The sequence below is a fragment of the Pocillopora verrucosa genome, chromosome 13, assembly GCF_036669915.1.
Source record: "Pocillopora verrucosa isolate sample1 chromosome 13, ASM3666991v2, whole genome shotgun sequence".
Classification (NCBI taxonomy): Eukaryota; Metazoa; Cnidaria; class Anthozoa; order Scleractinia; family Pocilloporidae; genus Pocillopora; species Pocillopora verrucosa.
Window position 1 is genome coordinate 6,419,827 of NC_089324.1, and position 22,311 is coordinate 6,442,137.

General features: G+C 37.9%; 5 protein-coding genes across 5 annotated transcripts; 1 reads left to right on the plus strand and 4 right to left on the minus strand.

Moving 5' to 3' along the window:
- Positions 1 to 3,659: 3,659 nt before the first annotated feature.
- On the minus strand, positions 3,660 to 5,504 carry LOC131787449 (ribitol 5-phosphate transferase FKRP-like). Its single transcript, XM_059104557.2, has one exon. It carries the CDS (start codon positions 5,361 to 5,363, stop codon positions 3,714 to 3,716), a length of 1,650 nt encoding a protein of 549 aa, XP_058960540.2. The 5' UTR covers positions 5,364 to 5,504; the 3' UTR covers positions 3,660 to 3,713.
- LOC131787450 (nucleolar and spindle-associated protein 1-like) lies at positions 5,502 to 11,521 on the plus strand. The gene is made up of 10 exons (XM_059104558.2): positions 5,502 to 5,879; positions 6,466 to 6,527; positions 6,695 to 6,858; positions 7,467 to 7,544; positions 7,724 to 7,763; positions 8,141 to 8,219; positions 8,318 to 8,374; positions 9,697 to 10,031; positions 10,309 to 10,521; positions 10,947 to 11,521. Exons 1-10 carry the CDS (start codon positions 5,784 to 5,786, stop codon positions 11,029 to 11,031), a joined length of 1,209 nt encoding a protein of 402 aa, XP_058960541.2. The 5' UTR covers positions 5,502 to 5,783; the 3' UTR covers positions 11,032 to 11,521.
- A 1,502-nt stretch (positions 11,522 to 13,023) lies between these two features.
- Positions 13,024 to 15,264, minus strand: LOC131787444 (uncharacterized). The gene has a single exon (XM_059104552.2). It carries the CDS (start codon positions 15,111 to 15,113, stop codon positions 13,359 to 13,361), a length of 1,755 nt encoding a protein of 584 aa, XP_058960535.2. The 5' UTR covers positions 15,114 to 15,264; the 3' UTR covers positions 13,024 to 13,358.
- An 860-nt stretch (positions 15,265 to 16,124) lies between these two features.
- On the minus strand, positions 16,125 to 18,335 carry LOC131787447 (solute carrier family 35 member G1-like). Its single transcript, XM_059104555.2, has one exon. It carries the CDS (start codon positions 18,187 to 18,189, stop codon positions 16,957 to 16,959), a length of 1,233 nt encoding a protein of 410 aa, XP_058960538.2. The 5' UTR covers positions 18,190 to 18,335; the 3' UTR covers positions 16,125 to 16,956.
- A 1,014-nt stretch (positions 18,336 to 19,349) lies between these two features.
- Positions 19,350 to 21,725, minus strand: LOC131787446 (solute carrier family 35 member G1-like). The gene has a single exon (XM_059104554.2). It carries the CDS (start codon positions 21,562 to 21,564, stop codon positions 20,350 to 20,352), a length of 1,215 nt encoding a protein of 404 aa, XP_058960537.2. The 5' UTR covers positions 21,565 to 21,725; the 3' UTR covers positions 19,350 to 20,349.
- Between the last annotated feature and the right edge of the window lie 586 nt (positions 21,726 to 22,311).

Genomic DNA, 22,311 nt, shown 5'->3' on the forward strand with positions numbered 1-22,311 from the left:
TAATCCCATTATCATTAATATTTTTTATTTTCTTTTTTACGAAAATCAGCTGTGATAATAGCTGCAAATGAAGAGAGCCTCGTGCTTTTTCATGTTTTGTGCGGCTTAAATACCCCCTTTCATTTGTTTTTTAATGACAACATATAAACTAATTCTCATGTCATTCGAAGACACTCTATTCGGGGTTTGGTTACTTCATGAAATTACCTCAAAATGTAGTCTCCACCAAAATTTCATACATCCATACCTTTCAATGACAGTTGTGATTCATGTTAATCAGGAAGTTGTTTGCTATTGAATTAAAAAAAAAAATCTCACAGCAGTAAGGACAACAGGTGGGCAGGGATCTTCCCTAAGGGCATAGCCTGGGGGGTGGGTCCTAAGGTACTTGTGACCAACTCTTTGAAAGCCTTTTTTTGTCATATAAAGTAAAACACGCGCATGTGCGCGGAGGACAGAATGACAATCTAGTGAGTACCCTCTGTTTGACACAAAGTGACCCCCCCCCCTTTGAAAAATGCTGGCTACCCCTGTTCCCCTCACTACCCCCTGTTAGTCTCGTATTCAGACCTTTCACGGTCAAATGGTTCAGTTACAGTTGCATAGTAGGATCTGGGTATGAGATTGTTTGAGTATACCTAACTTATCCTTTAATTTTATAATTAATTAATAGCGGAGCTTGCGTAACTCCATAATTATACAAAATAGTAGTAACCCATCAAGCCGAAAAATTTGGATGTACGACCGTACGACTGTACGACCGACCGACCGACCGTACAAGGTGCTACTTGTAGCATGCGCGGCCAACTGTACCACGGGCACTATCTTATAATCAGTCCTCTACACGGACACGGAGAAGTTGCGAATGAAAATCCATTAATATTACAACGCACTTTATCCATAGTAGGGGCTTTAGTTTTGTTGAAAAGACGTGCGGGAAAAAAAATGCGACCTCCGCTTTTAGGCTTGCCTAAATCTATATATTAGTGTTGTGGTCAAGTAAGTCTTAGTGTGGCAGCAAAAACACCATTTTTTTTGTTTTTGTTTTTGTTTGGTTGTTGTTGTTGTTTGTTTTTGTTTGGTTGTTGTTGTTGTTTTTTTTTTGTGCTTGTCCCGAGTTATTTGCTGCTTGGTTCCTAAGGGATGGAAATATGCCAGCCTAATGATTAGTGTGCTGGACCCAGTTGTTCAAAGCTGCCCAGATAAGTGCTAACCCAGGGTTAAATTTAAATAGTAGCTTCTTTAATCCTTTTCTCCACGAGCATTGAATAATCAAATTGTGGTCAAAAAGAATTATACTGATTTTTCTTTTAAAACTTTCAGACCTGAAATCAAATTTCACACTAACCCTGGGTTATCTCAACCTATCTTTGAACAACTGAGCACTGGACTCCCCATATAAAAGATCAGGCTGCAATTCCTGTTCAGGGTCATTAAATGTTCATAAGCAAGACACTATACACTCACAGTTTCAAAGTTCCTCTCCCCATACAGGAGTGTACAAGGGTGCCAGTAAGCTATCAGAGAGACCTGACAAAATGCTAATGGAGGGGGGGGGGTGGTGTGGGGAACTGTGATGGTCTGATATCCCCTCAGGGGAAGTGAAAATGCTCATAGTAACTTAATGTCATGGAAACCAGGATAAGCTCTGGTTGGAAATGCCATTACCCTTTAACAATCAAGATGTGAATGTTGATTCTCCCTTCTAGCTGCTACACATTTCCTTGTAAATTAGTTATGAGAAATTTGTGTTAACTCAAGATAGAAACCTCTACCAGAGAAGTTTAATAATTCTCACTCTCTGTTTGCTTGAAAATGTATGAATATTGTATTGAGAAGTTACATGTTAATACTTCTAAGAGGTAAAGGGTTAAGCTCATGGCAAACTTAACCCAACTAAAGGTGATAAATGCTATTGACAAGAATTTTTAACCCTTTAACTCCCAAGATCTGATTGTTAATTCTCCCCTGTAGCTGCTACACATTTCCTTGTAAATTAGTTATGAGAACTTGGTGCTAGATCAAGATAGCAGCTTTTACATGATAAGTTTGAATATTCTGATTACCTGTTTGCTGAAGAATGTATGGATATTGTAGGGAGAAGTTTTATGTTAATCACTTCTGGGAGTTAAAGGGTTAATAAAAAATCAGGCATTTTTGTATAACATTTATCGACACACATTTTATCCATACAATGGCTCTATATTGCCATTTACAACTACCATTAACTTTTTAGTTGAAGGTGTTTTTAAGAACATTTGATCGCTTCACACTTAATAGAAATCAAAATAAAACATTTTTTATATCATACACAGTCAAAGAGCTGGGTCAGGTTTTTTACATCTTAAGAAATTTCACCTTTTCACTTTTCAAGTTGCTGCATCATTTTCAGTCTCTATCAACCTTCTCATCCCTAGCTATCCAAGAAACCTCTTGGCTTACAATTTTCTCTTTAAGGTATTTTTTCTTTTTTAACCAAACTCAGCCCAATATTTCATGGGCTTCTTTTAACCCTGTAAGTTCCACTAGTGACCTGGACAGAATTTCTCCTTACACTATCAATACAGTATCAAGTAGAGAAGTAATGAGAATAAAGAAAAATATCAATTAGGGGATTATTGGTTGATCCAATTCCAAATTCTCCAAACTAAAATCACATGAATTGTGTAGCAGACAGTAAGGAGAATCACTAATGAGATCTTGGGTGTTAAAAGGTTAAATTAAAGGTAGTTTTAGAAAGTGCATTGAATTTAAGCAGACCCTCCTCATTGGAGCCTCATGTTTTGCCAGCTCACCATTTACAAGGGTTCATACTTTCTGGCGGGCAAAGAAATACTTGTACTAACGCACCAATGAAAGGCAGTTCAATGACTACCAAGTGCAAATATTCACTCAGAGAATCATGACACAGCTCCCTTGAAGTGTTTTTCTCTGGTTCCCAGAGTTTTCATTGAAAAATAAAGTGGCAAGGGAAGAGGGCAAAATATGGAGAATTTCCTCCAGGTCTGACAAAAATAAATTGCCCAGTAAATAAAAAATTTGCAGAGGAATTTGGATTAAAATAGAATGTATAGCCATTGCAATAAACAAACTGGAATGGTAGACTGATCATTTATTCTTTATTGATGTTTTTATCTATTCCAATTTCTCAAAAATATGCCACATATTAAATACATTTAGAGATATATACTTCTCTTTAGAAAATTTTCAAAATCTTAATATACATTGAAAGGTTACAAATGAGAAGAGCAACTGTTGCCAAAGAGTAATACTCCATGCAATCATCAAAAAGAAAAAAACACTCATTTTATCATTACAAATTTTTCTCTGTAGCAAAACATGACAAGGAGGGGCCACTGATGATGATCACAGGAAAATAATACCTGTCAGTCACTAACAAGGTTGATGGAGAAGATGGCAAGCGAATGAAATGTGAGTTAACTAGGAACTCACTTGCCCATTTCAAAATTTTAGCATTTATTTGCTGTATAATCTTTTGGGTTTACATTAAAGATTATAAACAGTCTATAAAAAATACTTTGTGACATTCACCCCCTGAAAAAATATCCTCAGGACATGGCATCTCAAAGCCACTTGGAGTTAGTTTGTCCCTTCCCCCACAAAGAGTGAGAAACTAAAAACAAAAAGCAGCTTAACTGGTGAAAATAAAGTGATTTCATTCGTAAAATACATTCCTAACTTTTAATAGGGGATCAACTCTTAATCTTTGACTTTTTTTTCAGTTTTGATGGGTTTGGATATTGAGGATTTTCAATAACACCTTTACCAAACTTGAATTCCAGAAATTCTCTGACATTGTTTGGAGCAGATGCTTTCATTCCAATGAAATCAATTGTTCCTAGAGGCTTCAAATAATGAGCAGGAAATTCCCTATCTTGTCTGTGAGTTTCAAACCAGGTTTTCTTGGTCATGGTGCCATCTTTTTCATAGAATGGGAAAATGTCCACATGTAAGTGATTATACTGACTAAACTGGATTCGAAAAAATTCTCCTTCAGTGGCTTTTTCCCAAGTGTAGCCTTCACTGTCAACATATGGTTTGCCAGAATTTGAGAGCTTTTCTGCTTCGACCAGATATGAGCATTTGTTGATTTCATGCTGATAAATACCAATATCTACATCGTAATCCCATGGAATGATGTCACCATATCGAGCAGCACCCAACAAACTACCTCCCTCCAACCAATAACTTACACCTGCTTCTTTAAGAATGTTGAAAAGATAACGTGCAGTTTGACGCAGACTTTCCAAACAACAGGGTGGTGTCCACCTTGACATATAAAGATATTCAGGCATATCATCAAAAACAGTGCCAAAGCACCGTCCTGTATTCTTGCCACAGCCATACCACTCCACTTCTCCTGATGGAAGAACAACTTTCTTGACCCCTAGTTTTCTGTACATGTCATTTCTTCTTGTTTTGAAATTATTCTCATATTTCCATTTTGTGTGAGCATTTGAAAAGAGCATGGATCCTTGTGAGAAAGAAACCTTGTGGAGAAGTTTTGTTTTTATATGGTGCAGCGAAGCTTGAATAAAGAGACTTTCAGGAAAAGGTCGTAAGTATGGTGCACTAAGGCTGTGAAGGAATGCAGCTTTTACCAAAACCACTTGATTGGGGCCAACAGAATCACAAGTTCGATAATAGCTCTGTGCTTCATCTTCGGAAATCGAGTACTCTAATGTCCAACGTTTAAGGTCAAATGAAAGTTTGTTGCACTGTATAGTTTCTTTTGATATCACTGGCACTGTAACAATTTTATATTGAGGTTTCACACCAGCCAAACCTTTAAGCTCTTCAAGCATCATAACTGGCAAACTTGAAGAGCTGAATCGGACACTATCTGGCATGAACATGACGTATGGCGTTGTGATATAATTCTCGGGTCTTCCAGCCGATTGCTTTTGATCGGGGGACAAGTCTTGCACAACCAATTGAATTTTGCCATTCGGAATATCTAATGGCGGATACGGTCGTTTAAGTGATATCAGCACAATATGAACGTTTGGGAAGTACTCCAAAATGGAACGAATTGTTCGACTAATGTCATTCTCAAAGTTTTCAAACTCCAACAAGACAATAGTCACTTCATTTTCAAATTGCGTAGCTTTGTTTCCCAGAAAGGAAATTTTCTCCTTAATTGCCTTTAATTTGCTTTGTTCTAGCCACTCCCCGTTTGTGTTTTGTACATGAGAAATGTAGAATAAGATGACACAATTGCAAGCTATTGCACATACCAATAGCACTTGGCATTTGTTGATCCGTGGCATGGAACGTTCGATCGCTCGCGTGCGAATCGTTGTGAGTTTCTGTCCTTGAGAATTTGAGTCAATGCTACGCATAAGCACCTTACTTCCCTTGTAAACATGAATATCTCAAGTATTGTATTGTCGGCTTCTGTGTAAATATTGATTAGATTAAAATTATCCGAACATAAACAATATTTTGGGTGCCTTCCTACGCCGCAGGAGACATCTAGCTTGAAATGTACGAGGCATTGCTCAAAGACGTGTGGGGACTGAGTACCATATCTCTAAGAACTTGCTCCCAGTCGTTCGCGTTCTGAGGAACTGGCCAATCAAGAGTAAGCGGTCCATTTCAAACTTCAGCTGTGGGTGATCAAACGTTCGATGAAGTGCGACTACCGCCATTAGACGCAGTGAGCGGTTTGTTTTGAACAGAAAGAGCTTGAAACTGTATAAAAAAGAGATCTAATCAGGACCAGTAGTTGGGTTGTAAGCCTGTCAGTATTGTGTGTCACGATGGCTGTAACTTTTGACGCAAATGAGCTTGAGGGAATGAAGCGCGCTGAGCTTCAAAAGCTCTGTAAGAGCGTGGGAATTAGAGCCAACAGCAAGGTAAGCGTGCAAGCATGCAACATTTATTGTGTTCTGGAAATCGACCTAAAGACAATTACGCACGCAGTTCCTCTCAGTTTCAAATAATATGCAGCATGCGACATAAAAGATTGATGGTCCAATTATGCAGGCAAAATTACGGGGCCGCAAATTTTCCACTGAAGCGTTGAACTGATGACAATTTTGTGGAGGTGTCTACCTCCTAATCACTTGAATATTGAAGAATGATGTTTTCCTTTTTGAACCAAATATATATTTTGACGTTTTGACTCCTGAACTCGATCATTAAAGAGGTTTTTAATTATGTTATATGTGAGCTTTTCCTTTAACAAATCTGTCAAGACGAGACACCTGTTTATGAAGAGAGATTGCTTTCTGTCTTTCTGCGTCGAGTAACACAATTTGAAATTATAATTCTGGATGACTGTTTTGTCCGTTTTGCGTGCTATTCTCCATATAACAGACCTACAAAATTAATATGTTCATTCATTTGTGATAATACGGTGACTTCTTCAATACTAAGATCACACAGAGTCATATTGCTCGCAACTTTTGTCACTTATTAACATCGTACGAAACATTTCAGACTTCTCAGCTTATTGAAGAACTAAAGATATATGCATTAAAGATTACTGGCGCAGCAGAAGAGTGAGTAGATGTTCTCTGAGATATAATTATTTGCATGCTCTCAAAGTGATGGAATGAATCATTTTTAAGAAAAAAAATTGTAAGGGGGGAAAAAACTCTAATTTGTGAAGACAGTCTGTTTTGAAGTGTTATACAGAGGCTGAGCTAATGATTTTCTCCCTTTGTAGTTCTTTAGTTGAGCAAGGAAAAGAATCACAAACAGCTGACTGCACCAAGATAGAAGAAGCAGCTAAAATTCCAGAATCAACAAATTTCAATCATGAAAGTGATAATGATGATAGCTACAAGAGAGAGCTAATGGATCAACTTGATAAGAAAGTTGAGGAAAAAAGTAAGCCTAACATTGAAACATCCACAGTCTGTACAGTTCGTGTTCCAAATCAACAGACACCCAGGTTAAATTGAAGAGGATAATTATATTTTGGTGCTTGCAGCTGGCTGCTAAGAAAGAGTCTAATAATAAATCTTGGTTGATGAAAAAGAAACAAAAAATTGGTGAGCTGGTCTCAGGCTGGTCTTCTGTAAGCTGTTTGCTTACAGAACTGTTTGTTACAAGAGTTTTGACAGCACATGACTGTATGCAACTTTGCACCTTAAATCAATGGCATATTATTTTTAATTTGTATATATCCTAGACTGGTATTATCATGATTTGCAATTATAGAAAGATTTCATTTAAGTCCTAGACTGGTATTATCATGATTTGCAATTATAGAAAGATTTCATTTAAGTTTATTAGGATATAATAAATAAGTGAATCATACCAGGAGAAGCTGAGTTACTGACTACATTTCACAGTGTTATAGTAGATTGCCTTCTTGTGACCATTATATGATTTAATTTGCAAAATCATGAATTTGAAAAGAATCAGAGCTAAGAGTGCTGCATTGTTATGTCATAAATTGAGTTATGAGTGAACCTTTTTCTATAACATTTTAGTGCCTGCAGAATGTAAAATCCCCCGATTTGTTCAGTTCCTCGGTAAGGAGTCAGCAGCAGAAACAAATAAAACTCCAGGTGAGCTTCCTGGTTTCAATAAAAACAAACCTTTTTTTTTGGCTTTGAACTTCTTTTCACTGGATGTTGTTCTATATTTATTTTAAGCGATTTCATAATTCTGAATGAGTTGATACATGTTTATAACAAGCATTCAATTTGATGAAAAAATTTCCAATTCTTTGTTTTTATGTTGTTAGCTAATAAATGGAACAAGATTCACAAGCAACAGTTTGAAAAGTAAGTGATAGACAGATGTTCAGTGATCTAATATAAGAAAATTGTAACAAGAATAACCTGCAATTGGTAACAAAATTGTTGACACATTGACCTCTTTAACCCCCTCTTACTTTAATTTTATCTCTCATGCCCTTGCTGAGTAAACCTATTTGCCCCCCCTTCCTCCCCCCCCCCCCTGGCCCAACTGGCCACCATAGACTGGAGTTAATTTTTAGCCCTAATAATGTGCCAGTTAATTTTGATGCTGGTTGTAGTAACAAGCTCTTGGTCAGTTGAGAAAGAAAACATGCACACAGACACTGGTGGACTTTGCTAGTTACTCTGAAGGTAAGAAATTACACTTTTTACATTAAGATAAATTTCTTTTTTCTTTTCAGGATGGATTCAATTGATGTATATTTGGAGAAGAAAAGGAAAAGAATGGAGTGTTTTAATCAGTCAGTCAAGAAAGCCAAGGTAAATTAAAGCAACTGACCAAGTTACGTCACATGTAAAAGTTTATCTGCATTTTGTTAGTCTTCAGTTCTAATAAGTTCACTTTGTTTCTTATTTAGATTGTGGTAGATGGTTGCAAGAAGGAGAAGGAAAATAGGAAATCCTCAGCAAGAAAAGTAAGAGGAAATTTTGAAATTTTTTTCAAATATAGTTTTTAAGCCGTCAAGAGTTGATGCAATTACTTATTAGAATGGATGTAACCTTTTCAAAATTGAGGGCTGGGTTGTTCAGAACTTGTTTAAGATAACCCAGGGTAAGCATGAAATTTAAATTTCAGATCTGAAAGCTACAGAAAATTCAGTTGTAAATTATTTGTGACTACAATAATTATGATTGGATTCTCTACAGAGAGTTCTGAAAGTTGTTCCAAAAGGCCCTTGAATAGAGAAATATAGAAACCTGGACTGAAATTTAATCCTGGTTTAGTGCTAATTGGCCTTTGAACAACTGGGTCCAGGAACTTAACCCCTTAATTCCCAGAAGTGATTAACAAGTAACTTCTCCCTTCCACGTCTATTCACTATCCTGCAAACAAGTAATGAGAATACTCAAGTGTATCAGTTGTTATCTTGATCTAACACCAAATTCCCATAACTTATTTACAAGGAAATGTGTAACAGCTAGAAGGGAGAAAAGACAATCAGTGACCAGTTGTTCAAAGGCCAATTAGTACTAACCCAGGGTTAAGTTTTAATCTGGGTTACTTTATTCCCTTCTTCAAAGGCCTATTTCAGATAATTTCTTCAATTCTTTTTAGAATATCCAGGCATCAAATTGTAGGCAAAAATATACTAAATATGCATTTAAAGCTTCAGATCTGAGGTCAGATTTCATGCTAACCCTGGGTTATCTTAACCTAGCTTTAAACAACTTGACATAGATCTTCAGAGTTCAAGGGTCAATTGCCAGCCCTAAACCCTTTGACCCTAAGAATGGCTGGTATCAAATTTCTCCTTGTACTATCATCCCCTAATTCAAACATTATGGTCACAGAAATAAAGGAATCAATCAACAACTAAACATTGTAGCTCTCCTTGTCAGCACCTTTGGAAATGTTTATGAAATGGTATGGAGAATATGCATACTGATGTGAAGGGGAAAGTGTTAACCCTTTAACTCCCAAGATCTCTTTCATAATTCTCCTTACTGTCAGCCGTATATAGCTCTTCTGATGTTAGTTTGGAGAATTTGGTATTGGATCAATTAATAATCCTCTAATCAATATTTTTCTTTATTCTCGTCACTTGTCTGCTTGATATTGTATAGATTATTGTAAGGTAAAATTCTGTCTTGGTCACTCATGGGAGTTCAAGGGTTAAATAGCCTTTATAACCATGTTACTTCAAATGTAATGATATTCTAAACAGTGTAATAGTTAATCAATAGTAGATTGTCTGGTCATAAATGTATATAATATGTGTTGTTTTCTTATTTGCAGTCCACTGAAATAAAAAGGAAAAATCATGGCAAACCAGCTGAAGTTACATTCAAGCCAATTGTTACAACTATCAATAAATCATCTACATTTGTTTTTGGTTCTCCTGCTCCAAAACCATTCTTCCAGCCTGCTAACAAAATTGCCACAAAAAGTGAGAAACTCAGATTGAAATCACCCAAAGTTTTCAAGCCTATTGCTTCTGGATCTGCTTCAAACATTGAAAAGCCCAAGACTCCTTTGGCGCGGAAATCCCTTCCTGCAACAGCCAGGAAGGAAGACAAATCAAAAACACCAGCAAATCCATCCCGCAAGTCAATTGCTGTGACACCTTTCAGGTAAGATTTTGCCTCAAGCATTTCAAGCTTTTTTTCCCTTATGGAAATTTATGTTGTTTCAACTGCAGATAGAACTATTTAGTCAACAAAAGGGACTCATCTGGATCCAGTTTGTAGTCTTTTGGGTCACAGCATATACAAACAAAACTTTGAAGTTTTTTTAGACATTCTTGTTACAAGCATATATTTTGACTTCTGTTGGAACCTGTACCACTATAATCTTAAAGACTTAGAATCTTGTAATAACAACTTTTCTATCTTTCTTTTTTGTCCTCAGATTTTTGCCAGCCAATACACTAAATGTCACAACACCAACCCCAAGAAAAAAATTTGATCTCAAAGCAAGCTTGGCCAAACCCTTATCCTACAAGCCACACACTGGAAAATTGAAACCTATTTCTTCATACCAGGAGGAAGTAAGGCCTACCATGAGCCATGCTAAAGTGAAGAATCATAAAGTGGATGTCAAAAGTGTGAAAGTTACATCAAGGTAAGGACTTCAACCACAGAGTAGCAGTCCTGCACATTTACAAATTATCTGTTTAGCTCTTAGTGAACAAACTTCAGCCACTATTATGTGTCAAAAGTCCTCAAAAGAGTAACTCTTCACTCCCACAAGTGACCACAATAGTATTTCTCCTTACTATGGCTATACAATATCAAGCAGAAATGATGAGAATAAAGAAAAATATCACATAGAGGATTTTTAGTTGATTTAATACTAAATTCTTCAAACTGACATCACCAGAATTGTACAACAGATAGTAAGAAGAATTAATAAATGAGATCTTGGGAATGATAGGGTTTAAAAGTGAATGATTTTAACAGTTGTAACACATAGTAAATTAATCCCAATAAACTGGTTATTATTACTGGTAAATTCATATTTTCCTTTGTTGAAATTTTTTTTTTCAGGGAACAACGGCGTAAGAAAGAGAACAAGAGCAGAGTTGACAGAAGAGCTAATAACTTGAGTAGGAGGAGAGGACTTGCTTGCTGATGAGACTGCACCAGACTTCATGCAAGTCTTTTCAGGATGCCACAATTACATATGTTAAAGTACATTTAAAAGACACACACTTGTGCCGCACACCTTTTTCACACTGACAGCTGCCTGTATGATCACAGTAACGTCACATTTAACTATAAAACATGTATATACACTGTATTTTGAAGAGGTCCTACCCAAGAAGCATTCTGACAGGAAGTTTACTCTTGTATAGACTTGTATTTTATACAGTTTTGAATTGTCCATTTTGTGATGAGTCTTTTCCTGTGAGGTAAAGCTATTCTAGGTTGTATATGGTTATATTCATTTCTCTTTTAGCCTGATTCAATTAAATGTTTATATTTTCAGTGAATTGATCCCATTTTAACATTTGGAACCTTGTGTAAACCTAGTATACCTGCAAGGTAATAGGTAAGACCTTGTAAATAGAAAAAAAAGCAATTGTGGTTACTTTGACAAAATAAATGGAAGAAGAAAATTATCATTTTTGAGCAGATTTATTGGTTTTACTGACAGGAGCCCAGAGTATGCAAAAAGAGGATTTGGAAAGGTTGCTCTTATCTTGAACTGCCTTTCAATTTTTTTTTGCTCTATGCCAGTATAATTGTGCCCTACAGTTGATTTTACAATTGTGTACTTGGTTGCCAAGCCTTTCAACAGGAGTGAGGCTAAGGGTGACCTTGTTATGATACAAACCTTGCTGCTTTTCAAATGTACATTGCCTTGTTATTATGCTAACTAGACACTGGTCTCTATCACAACATGGTCAACTTCAGCCTCACTCCAGATCAAAGGCTTGGCAACTAAGAACACAACTGTAAGATGGCCTATTGCTCAACATTTGGTGTTGGTTGTATCTAAAGTTGCTCATCCTTGGTTGAACACCGAGAGCTTTTTAAGCAAGACCTGTTCAACAGTGAAGACAACACTATTCATAATACTTTTCCAACATCTCAAATATGTGCCAGTTGGCCCACTGATGTTGAAGCAATTCCTATGGTCATGAGATGGAACATCAGAGCCAAAAAATGCACATTCGTTTGAAGTGACAGTGACAGTCTTTCCTACCAAAACAGAAAAGTACATGCCATAACCTTCCATCTTAACCCTAGCCAAAAAATGCACTGCTTTTCAATTTTTCAGAAATTTTGTCATTTTAGTCTTACTAGTGTTGGCTTTGGTTTCACTCATGAACCTACTTAAGTTCTGAACATTACTGCAAATTTGTCATCTCTGTGGCACCCATTTATTTTTGGTGCCCCATTTTAGATGGTGTCTCACATATTCAAACATTAATATGCCAAGTGATCCATTGTCTTCTCCACCTTCCATTTAAAAAAATTTATTTAACCCTTTTACTGTACTTATGGGAGTAAAAGGGTTAATAAAAAAATATCATAAGTACAGAATTTCTCCTTACAGTCTCATTACAACATCAAGCAGACAAGTGATGAGAATAAAGAAAAATATCGGTCAGGGGATTATAAATTGATCCAATACCAAATTCTCCAAACAAACATCACAAGAACTGTACTGCAGACAGTAAGGAGAATTACTGATGAGATCTTGGGAGTTAAAGGGTTAACCCTTTACACCCTCATGTCAATATGCATATTCTCCATACTCTTCTTCATACATTTCCTAAGATTCTGACAAGAAGAATTTGTTTAACAATCAAAAGCTGCTTTTTTTAGTAAGTAACCATTTCCTGTACTGTTGGGTTCTTAATATGTGAATCAGGGATGATATTGTGAGGAGAAATTAGATACTGGTCACTCTTCAGGCTTAAAAGATGAATAATTGGCTCTCTTCTGTTCTTCCTAGTTTTTTTAAATGAAATTGGTTAATTGCACCACAGCACAAGAATTACCAACTTAGAATATTCTAAACTTCTGTTAATTTCTCTGCTGACTTTCCTTGTTTGTTTGTTTGTTGTTAGTTAAACTACAGGTAGTCTCTAAAAAAAAATCTGGCATAGCACTGTGCATGAATCATGTCTTTATTTCAAACTCTGTAAAGAAATAATATTTTGAGTAGAGATTATACGCCTTAGGTAGCTAGCTTTGTTGTTTCCCAATCAAAATCATATATTGTAAATTGGCATTTAGAAGAAATAAATAAAAAATCATACTTTGAAAGTACCCATGACAGACGAAATTTGGAAAATTCAAGTTGACTCGTTTCATTTTGACCCAAAAGCAAAATGTTGGAATTACTTCCAAGTGCAACACCAAATTCTAGATCCAACTTAAGAGACCTGTATCAGAATTTGTATGATGAAGTTTGAGATGACCCTATGAGAATTTCGAATGTATTAATCACAGTGATGGCAAAAGAAACATCTGAAGCGGACATCCACTCAAAAGAACAACTGCAACAGTGATATTGTCATGGCTACCAGCCAGGATAGAACCTTCCACCAGCCGTTCACTCAGGGCCTTGGCAAGCGCCGAAGCCTTTTCTTCTCGCAAGACCTTTGCAGTTCGTGATCTGGCAGAGGGGGAAGGCAATGACTCAGTAGAATTTGTCGCGTTTTTATTTTCATCCATTTCTATGTCCATTTTTTGGAATCTCTCCATGGAATTCTCATTTTCTTCGTCACTTACTATGTTTTCTAGTGAACTTTGATCAGTAGTCTGTATCAGTGACATGTCACTGTCTCCCTCAGTATCTGCTGCGCCCTTGTTACGTCTGGGAATTTCATTCCACTTTGGGACAGGCAGTCCCACCTCAAGTGCAGAAGCTCTCTCTTGCATTCTCTTTACAATGGCCCTTACATCAATATCTGGTATAAGATCCTCCATAAGAAGAATGACCTCTTCCTCACTGAAAACTTGCCAAACCCCATCAGACGCAAGAATAAGAAACTGGTCGGTGTCCTCCAAAGTAAGGCAATTGACCACTGGTGTTCTAATCACGCTAGTTTTCAGAATGGGATCTCCATGATTTCCGAGACCTCGGGTGCTTCTAACCACACCATTAACCAAGGCTGTTTTATCGCTTTTAGTGACGTCTCCTTTAGCTTTCCTTATGCGATGACGCTCTTTTTTATCCCAGGGACTGTGATCGTTGGATAAGCGTTCTATCGAGCCATCCCCCCTGCACAAAACCGCTCGGATGTTCCCGGCATTGGCCACATACAAATTATTTCCCCTCAGCAAGCACGTCAGAGCAGAACAACCACTCCAGCGATTTCTTGATTGTTCTTCTACACCGTATAGCAAAATTTTGTCCATCTCCTCGTATGCATCGTTAAAAGCGGCCGAGATTTCCGCGTCGACGTTTTTGTGTTTCATGCTTGTGTTGTAAATTCTTTCGACTTTCTCCTCAAGGATTTCACCCAAATAACGCGCGCATTTTTCAGCAGCCATACTTCCCGAATAACCATCATAAACAGCAAAGAACCCGCTCTGAGGATCGTTACAGAAAAGATCCTTAAACGCGAAACGATCTTCCATCGACGTTTTCCATCGCGAATTCGCATGTTGACAAATGCCGAACGCTGGCGCACAGTTGAGGACTGTTCCCCAACCTTCAGTTCTAGGCTGGATTTGGAAAAGATCGTCCTCGTTTCGAAGAGCTGTTTTTGTTCCTTCGATATCAGCCTTGAGGAGCTCATAAGCCTGGTTCAATTTCTGGAGTTTCCTCATGGAAACTGGATTTTCAGAGTTAGCTGTCTCGTTGAGTCGACGCATAATTGCTCGCCGTCGTTTGACTAATTGTTTGACACTCGAAGGTTTTCGTTCCATGTTGAATCGGAACATTTCCAAAGCGTTGTGAAATTCTTGATGTTCTTTTAGTTGGCGGACTTTAATTTCTTCTTCGCACTTCATACAGACGATGGATATTTCGGATTTTACAGGAATAACTGGAGGAATAACTGGAGGATTTACAATCGGTGGTAAGTGGAGCGACCGATCGCTATCTGAATTATTAAAATCGATCTCGCTGTTGTTTAGGTAACTTAATTTCACAACAGACTGAGAAAAACCACTCAGATTAATACTGTCGTCATGAAAATGGTTCTCCATCGTAAAAGAGCGCATATGATAGCTCTCATTTACAGCCGGCATCCCAACCAAAAGGCTCCATATTCCTGTTCACCAAGAGAGCAACTCACTACAACATCTTGTTAATTACAGTTGTCATAACAACAGTCAATTTTGACAAGTAGAACAGAAATGTAACGCAATCGACACAACGTAGCAACTGCTCGCGTTTCAAAACTTTTTTCAAGGTACAAGAGAATATAACAACAAACTGATTGCTAAAATATAATTTGTAACAGGTGTTGAGAATTATTAAACTCGCACATCTCATCTGTGAGGAGGAACTTGCGAAAGACTTCTTTGGAACCGTTTTGCAATGCCGTCACGCAGCACACAAACTAAAAGAAAAAATACAGTGGTGCGTGACGTGAGCAATTGACGGCCAATGAAAAAATAGCAATAAAAATTACTTACCTGGCATGGAAGCTTACTTTTCCCACTCACGATCTTTTCTCCTGATTTGCAGCATGTAGAAAATAGGCCTCTGCCAGTGGAGAACTCTAAAACCAATTTTCCATAACTCATCTCATGTATATCCCAATAATTGGCCAAAAAATAGGCCTCAGTGATTTGAATCGAGGTGCAATAAAAAAATTGAAGCTATAGAAATATATAATTGAATGATACAGTTTCAAAAAAAGTTGTACGGTGTTACTTGATGTTGATACAATTCAACATATGCTTCGGAAACTGAGATAAGCTCACACAGAATGAGCCACTAAGGTTGAATTGAGACTCAAACAACTTGCAGTGATTGAAATAATTAAGAAGCAAGGACTGGTTATGTAATTCCATCCAACATGCTTATGTTTGCTCTGACATGACCCCATTTGGCACGTCAAATTTGGACAACTTTAAACTCTTGCAACAATGATCCCAGATTACATGATGCTAAAATACTGAACTGGCCTTAAATCTTAACCTTCTTTTAAACATATCTTAAGTTTTACCTTCTTAAAAATGCTTTTAATCTGTTAGTTCATTAGTTTAGAATCCAAATTTTGTAAAATATTTATTTGTTATTAATGAGGTCTTTCTCTGTAGTTTTATCAACACCAATTACTTGTTTGTACATATTGGACTTTTATCTGTAATTCCCGTAAAAAGTGCATTTGATCATGCTTGCATACAATTTGCTCTATACAAATTTTAATCATTATAAATCATTATTTCTTACATACATATGCTAAAAGCTTCCTCTTTGAAAAGACCAACTCAATATTCCAGTGGGGTTTGCAATGAAAATTACAGTTTAATAGTTTTTCTCCTTTTCATAGTGAAGGTAGCCTCAATTTCAGAACATGGAATGTAAGATGGAACAACAAACTGCATTGGTTGAATCCTGCAAAATCAATTATTTGCTGACAATTGCTGCATTGCCTCTGCGACGAAACTTTTTTTGAACCCAAAATCTCAGGTGTTCTTTGACTTATCAGACACCAACATGCCACATTCCAGCAGCAGAAATTGATGCTATCGGGGAAAGTTGTGACAATCATCAGTACAGAATTTCAGTCTTGTTTCAAAGAAAAATTTTTTGAGATTGTAAAAAAGTTTGCTCATGGTAATTTTTAAAAAGCACAATTGGATAGACAGCCCATCTAGCAATCATTATGCAAAGAGTTAATTTCCTGCTCAATTCCTAATTCTGATTAGACATTGTCCATTGGCTGGCTATTAATTCAAGCCCTACACCTACATCTCTTTGAGCTGCCCCCCTGAAGAGTGAACCAAAGATTAATTCTACCCTGGCCAGACTAGCTGTGTACAGTCTCCCCCTACCCTCCAAAAGAAAATCAGGAGGGTAGGGGGTGGCTGTGCACAGGCTAGGCGTGACAGGCAAGAAATGGTTGAGAGATTAGCAAGATTACTGATGTTCAGTATCCTCCTCCTGTTTAGGAACTTCTGCATGGGTCTTCTTTACATCCAAAAATTTCTTTAAGAAAATACAAACATTACAAAGCAAGACAAGAATTGCTCCACCAATACTTAATCCACTTGGAGCATCATCCAGGATAGTTATTTGAAAAATAAAGGAGTACGCAATTCCAATTGTACGCACCAATGAAACCACTGATGCTTTTTCCATAGATAAAGCCTTTGTTGCAAGTAACTGTCCGCAAAATCCACAAAATGCAGCCACAATGATGTAAATGGTATCATAGGAGCCACAGTCTGGGTATTTAAATCCTAAAGCCATTGATAAAGCAAGTGTCAAGACTGATCCAATAAGAAAGAAGTAAAATATCACTACCCTGATGCCCACTTCTTGCGACATTTTCCTTGAAACAGTGGCAGTAACAGCAGCACCAAGTGCAGCCAAAACAGCGAGAAGAGTAGGTATCCACGCTTGTATAGAGGTAGAGTGTTCTCCCTGAGATCCGAACAGAAAAGTAGGCCTTGCGATCAGCACCACCCCTCCTATACTCAGTATCATAGCTGCCACGTCAAACTTGCTAACGGACTCTTTGAGGAAGATCCGCGCAATGATAGCGGTATGAACAGGTGATGTGTAAAATATCACTCTAGCATCTGCAAGAGGCATGTGCTTTATTGCGTAAATACTCATTGTCATAGCTGTGACTCCGACCGTTCCCCGGAGGACTAAAAATTTGGTTTTACTCCACGGAAAAATGAAGTTGTCCTTGTAGAAAATCATTGTTGGGAGTACACAAGTTAACTGTATCGTCAAACGCATGAAAGAAACCTGTACGCTTGAGACGCTTTCGGCGAGCTTGACCATCAACGCACCTGATGTGAAAAAGAAAGCCGACGTCAGGGCTAAAATAATCCCAACAAAAGCCCGCAGCCTTTTCTTTGCAGGTGCCCTCTCTCTCGTAGTAATTTTGAAGCCGCCGCTATCTGAATCCTCGAGATGTTTTACAGCATGATTATCCCTCGTGTCTGAACTAAGGGAATTCCTATGGCCTGTTTCAAGTGTTTGTTCTGTTTCTTCCAGTAAAGTGTGATTGTCTTCGATTGGTTCCTGGAGGAAATCCTCCTGCAAAAGCAAGCCAAGGTCGTTTTCCACCAGGCGTTTGCGACCTTCCGCCTTCCTTCGAAATCTGTTAGTGATTGGAGCAAAAATTCTCGCTGTCATGTCTTAACGAGTAAGTTAATTATTCGGAAAACAGTTCGGTTTACTTCACAGCATTAAAGTCCTGGCAAGGCAAAATCAAGGGACATTTTGGTGATGAAACTTGCGATAATTTTCACTTGTTGATGATGTAACATTCGCCTCAGGTGACTTGCAGTTGACTGTGCTTTTTAACATCCGGGGCTCGGATAGAACGTCACGCAATTTCGTTAGCATTCTCCAGTTCTTTCCGACCCCCTCCCCTCCCCTTCCCTCCCCTCCCCTCCCCTCCCCACTGCAATTAGGCTCTTGTTGATTATGCTGGCATAATTTTTGGCATAACATTTGGAAAAACGAACATAATATTTGTACTTTTTTGTAAAAGTGACACTTCTAGCATTATCAGCATATTTTATGTGTTTTTTTGAAGGAAATATCACCAGAGTAATGATTTGCTTGGTCTGCAAGATTAATCATTTTTAAGTTCGGTCAATGGTTCAGCCCATTTTCAATGATGTGATGTCTTGGGAGCAGCAGGTTACTAAAATATTACGTATTGTCGTCAGCTATAGAAGACTGAGCACACCGGAAGTAAAGTTTACGTCGGTCCCAGTATAACCGCAAATGGAAGGAGTGTGTTGTGTTTTATTAGAGCTCCGTGTATCCCCGAGATAAGTTATAGATGTCATGTTATATTACCAAAAGACACAATACATAATTTGGACTTTTTGTTTTTCTCTTTTGAAAAGAACACTTTGAGAAAAAGTAGCAAAGTTTTCAAGAACGAGCGTAATTCTGAGCATAAAATAATCGTGCAGTGCTAATAGCATAATATGCTACTTTTACTAGCACCATCTCTAACGGCCTAACAATATTACTACAATATTAATTCACCGATTTTTGTTTGAGTCTCAAGGACTAAACTGGGAGAGAAAGCTGTTCAATAAAATAAAACCCGGAAAAATATTCACGTTGCCAATAAAAAATGAGTGTCTCTTTCCATATAGCCAACTCAGTGTAGGCGACTATGGACTCGGCTTCTTCTAAAATCCTTCCCGACAGAAACTGATCAGTCAAAAGGGCTCATGGGAACGCAAGCGGAGGAAGGTAGGCCTTACTCTTCAAGCATACAAAGTATGCTAAATAATAGCATAATAATAGAGTCATGGCAAATACTGCACTGGTTCAATCAATTAAGTTCGCTTTTATTCGGCAAACATAGTTTCTTTAAAAAAAAGATTGAAACAAATTACTCCTCTTCATCAGTACTTCACTGCTTGAATACAGTTTAGACAACCCATTCCGGTAGTGCTGATCTTTCCCCGCGGTCAAATCGAGCAGATTACAATTTCCAATCCTTTGTGTACACGATGTCTTTAATTTTCAACCCATGTGATTTATATTGAAAGAAAGTTCCCTGATATGCAATGATTTCTACGTTTTCCACATCGCCAGCATTTTATAAACTGAATGCTATTCCCAACTTAATCTACTTCTTATTTCAAGAGAGGAGAAGCTTTTTTTTTGTCTTTTTTGAATACATTGAGTCTGCTAGTTGGCGTAACTCAGTCTATAGTGAAAAACTCTTCTAGGGCTAATTCAAGCTAAAATTCGGCCGCTTTAGTTTAAACTATGCCCCTCATATAACTTTTGAAATCATAAACCACAGTCTTAGTACAGAGATTATGTTTCTTGACTCTAAATTGTTTCAACTGATTTTATCATAATGTTAATGACTTTTAGTTTGCCCAGGTACGAAGAGTCACGACGTGCGTAGCTGAGTGCTTCGCTCTAACTTAACGGAGTACTTTACCTTAACAGTCATAAAACTAAAGACTTATGTGCATGCTAGTGAAAGTACTTCTGAAGAAACGGCTCTCTGAGCCGACTCTACGGCCTGTTTATGCTTATTGTCAACTTGCAAACCCAAAATATTGTGTGTTTCTCCTTAAAGTCTCCCGTGAAGGGAAAGAGCAGCTACAATGCTGTAGCGATGGATTATGTTTTACTGCCGTATCCTCTGATGTGTTCCGACGGATGTGTTCTTTCTCCACGTGCTGTTGTTCTCTCTTGTCACTGAGGTGACTAATCGTACCTGGCTATACTTCATGTGAGTTATGATTTTCACGCTACTTGTGAATAAATAATAAGATAAAGGTTATTCGATCCTTGAACGAGTCACCCTTAAGTATTGTTCGAAGCCTTTGCGTGACTGTTTTTCTTGTCTAAAAATTTCTTGATGAAAATAGAAACATTACAGAGGAGGACAAGAATAGCACCACCAATACTAAGGCCATCTGGAACAACATGAAGGACAATGAGCTGGAGAACGAACGAAAACGCGATCCCAGTTGTGCGCACCAAGGAAATAATTGAAGCTTTTTCCAAAGTCAAGGCTTTGGTTACCAGTAATTGGCCTCCATAACCTAATGCACCGGCGCCAAGGACATACAGTGCGTCGTGAGTCCGACAGTCTGGGAATTTGAACCCAAAATTCGAAATTAAAGAAGCTATAAGGCTTATGATTGTTCCAACTACAGCGACGTAGAATACTACCACTCTTGAACCGACTTCTTTTGATATTTTCCGAGTCAGGACGATAGAGCAGGCATGACAAATCGCTGAAACGACAGCGAGAAGGGTTGGAAACCAGACTTTTTCGGATTTAGAGGCCTCCCCTAAAGAACCGAACAAAAAGGTAGGCCTCGCGATTAACACCACCCCACCAATAGTTGATAGAATGGCTACCGCGTCGAACTTACTGACGGATTCTTTGAGAAAAACGCGTCCAAGGATAGCTGTATAAACAGGAGAGGTGTAAAATATAACCCTCTGGTCAGCCAATGGCATGTGTTTGACAGCGTAAATACTTAGAGCCATGCCTGTAACTCCAGTGACTCCTCGAAGCAATAAGAATTTGCTCTTGCTCCATGGATGGATAAACTTATCCTTGAAGAAAATCATTGGTGGGAATGAGAAAACGAGTTGTAACGTCAAGCGGATGAAGGTGATCTCCAGGCTTGGAATGCTCTCGGCGAGTTTGATCAACAGTGCCGCTGAAGAGATGAACAAAGACGAAATTACACACAGTGTCATCCCTAAGAAGGCGACCCTTTTTGCTGCTGGTGGTGTAACTTCTGTTGTTACAGAAACTTCACCTGTCACTGAATATGGAGGACGCGCCGTATCTTCCTGTAGGTTAATTGTAGTGAACTCATCTGTGTTAGTGTGGCTTGATTCCTCCATTTTGTGGTGGGCATTCCTGTCTACAAAACATTTCTCGTCGACTTCAAGGGAATGCTCCTCGTGCTGAAGCACAATTGCGTCGTTTTCCAGTAAGCATTCGTCGTCAGACTTCCTCCAAAGTCTTAAGAAGGGAGAGAAAATCCTCGCTTCCATATCTGTCGAATGTCACAGCCGATGCGATTCCCTCCAAGAGATACTGGCTCTTGCCAATCTATGCTATGATTTTGGAAAGAAATTTTGTGGTTTTATGTACTTCGCCGTATTTCACAATCATAGCTCTAAGTTGCATCACAAAAATACGTTGTAACAACGTTACGGAGATAAATACGTTGTAACAACGTTATGGAGATAGTTGACCTTAAGTCACTCATGACGTCAGTGTCGAGTAGTCACACTTTTGTTACCTGTTTACGTCGCAAAAATGTGGGTAGCTCACGCAATCAAGACGTGTATCACTCTCGGACTCCTCACAAAGAACAGCGACAACGGAGAATGCTGGACAATGAGAAGGATAAAAGGGCTTTGACGTGTGGCAGATCGTTATTGGCTTAAATAAAACTTTTTAAAGTATGCAATTTGTTTTTCCAAGCGCTGTCTACTTGAAGAGTTAAAAAAATTATTGTCGAAACTAGAAGTTGCATATTTGAAAAAAAATAAGTCGCTTAAGCAATAGGCGTTCCAGGGTCAATCTTTGAGAGTTCGGATAATTCAAAATTTATATATTCATTTATTTACGTGGGTTTGAAAGTGACTTTTCAGTAGACTCGGGTTTTGGTTACATGAGATGGTAAGTGGGTAGGTGGTATAATTTAAAGATTGCTACCCTATTCAGAGATGAATTGATTTAACCCCTATCAAGATGAACTAAGTACCTCCTGCCGTAAAACCTGTAAATGATTC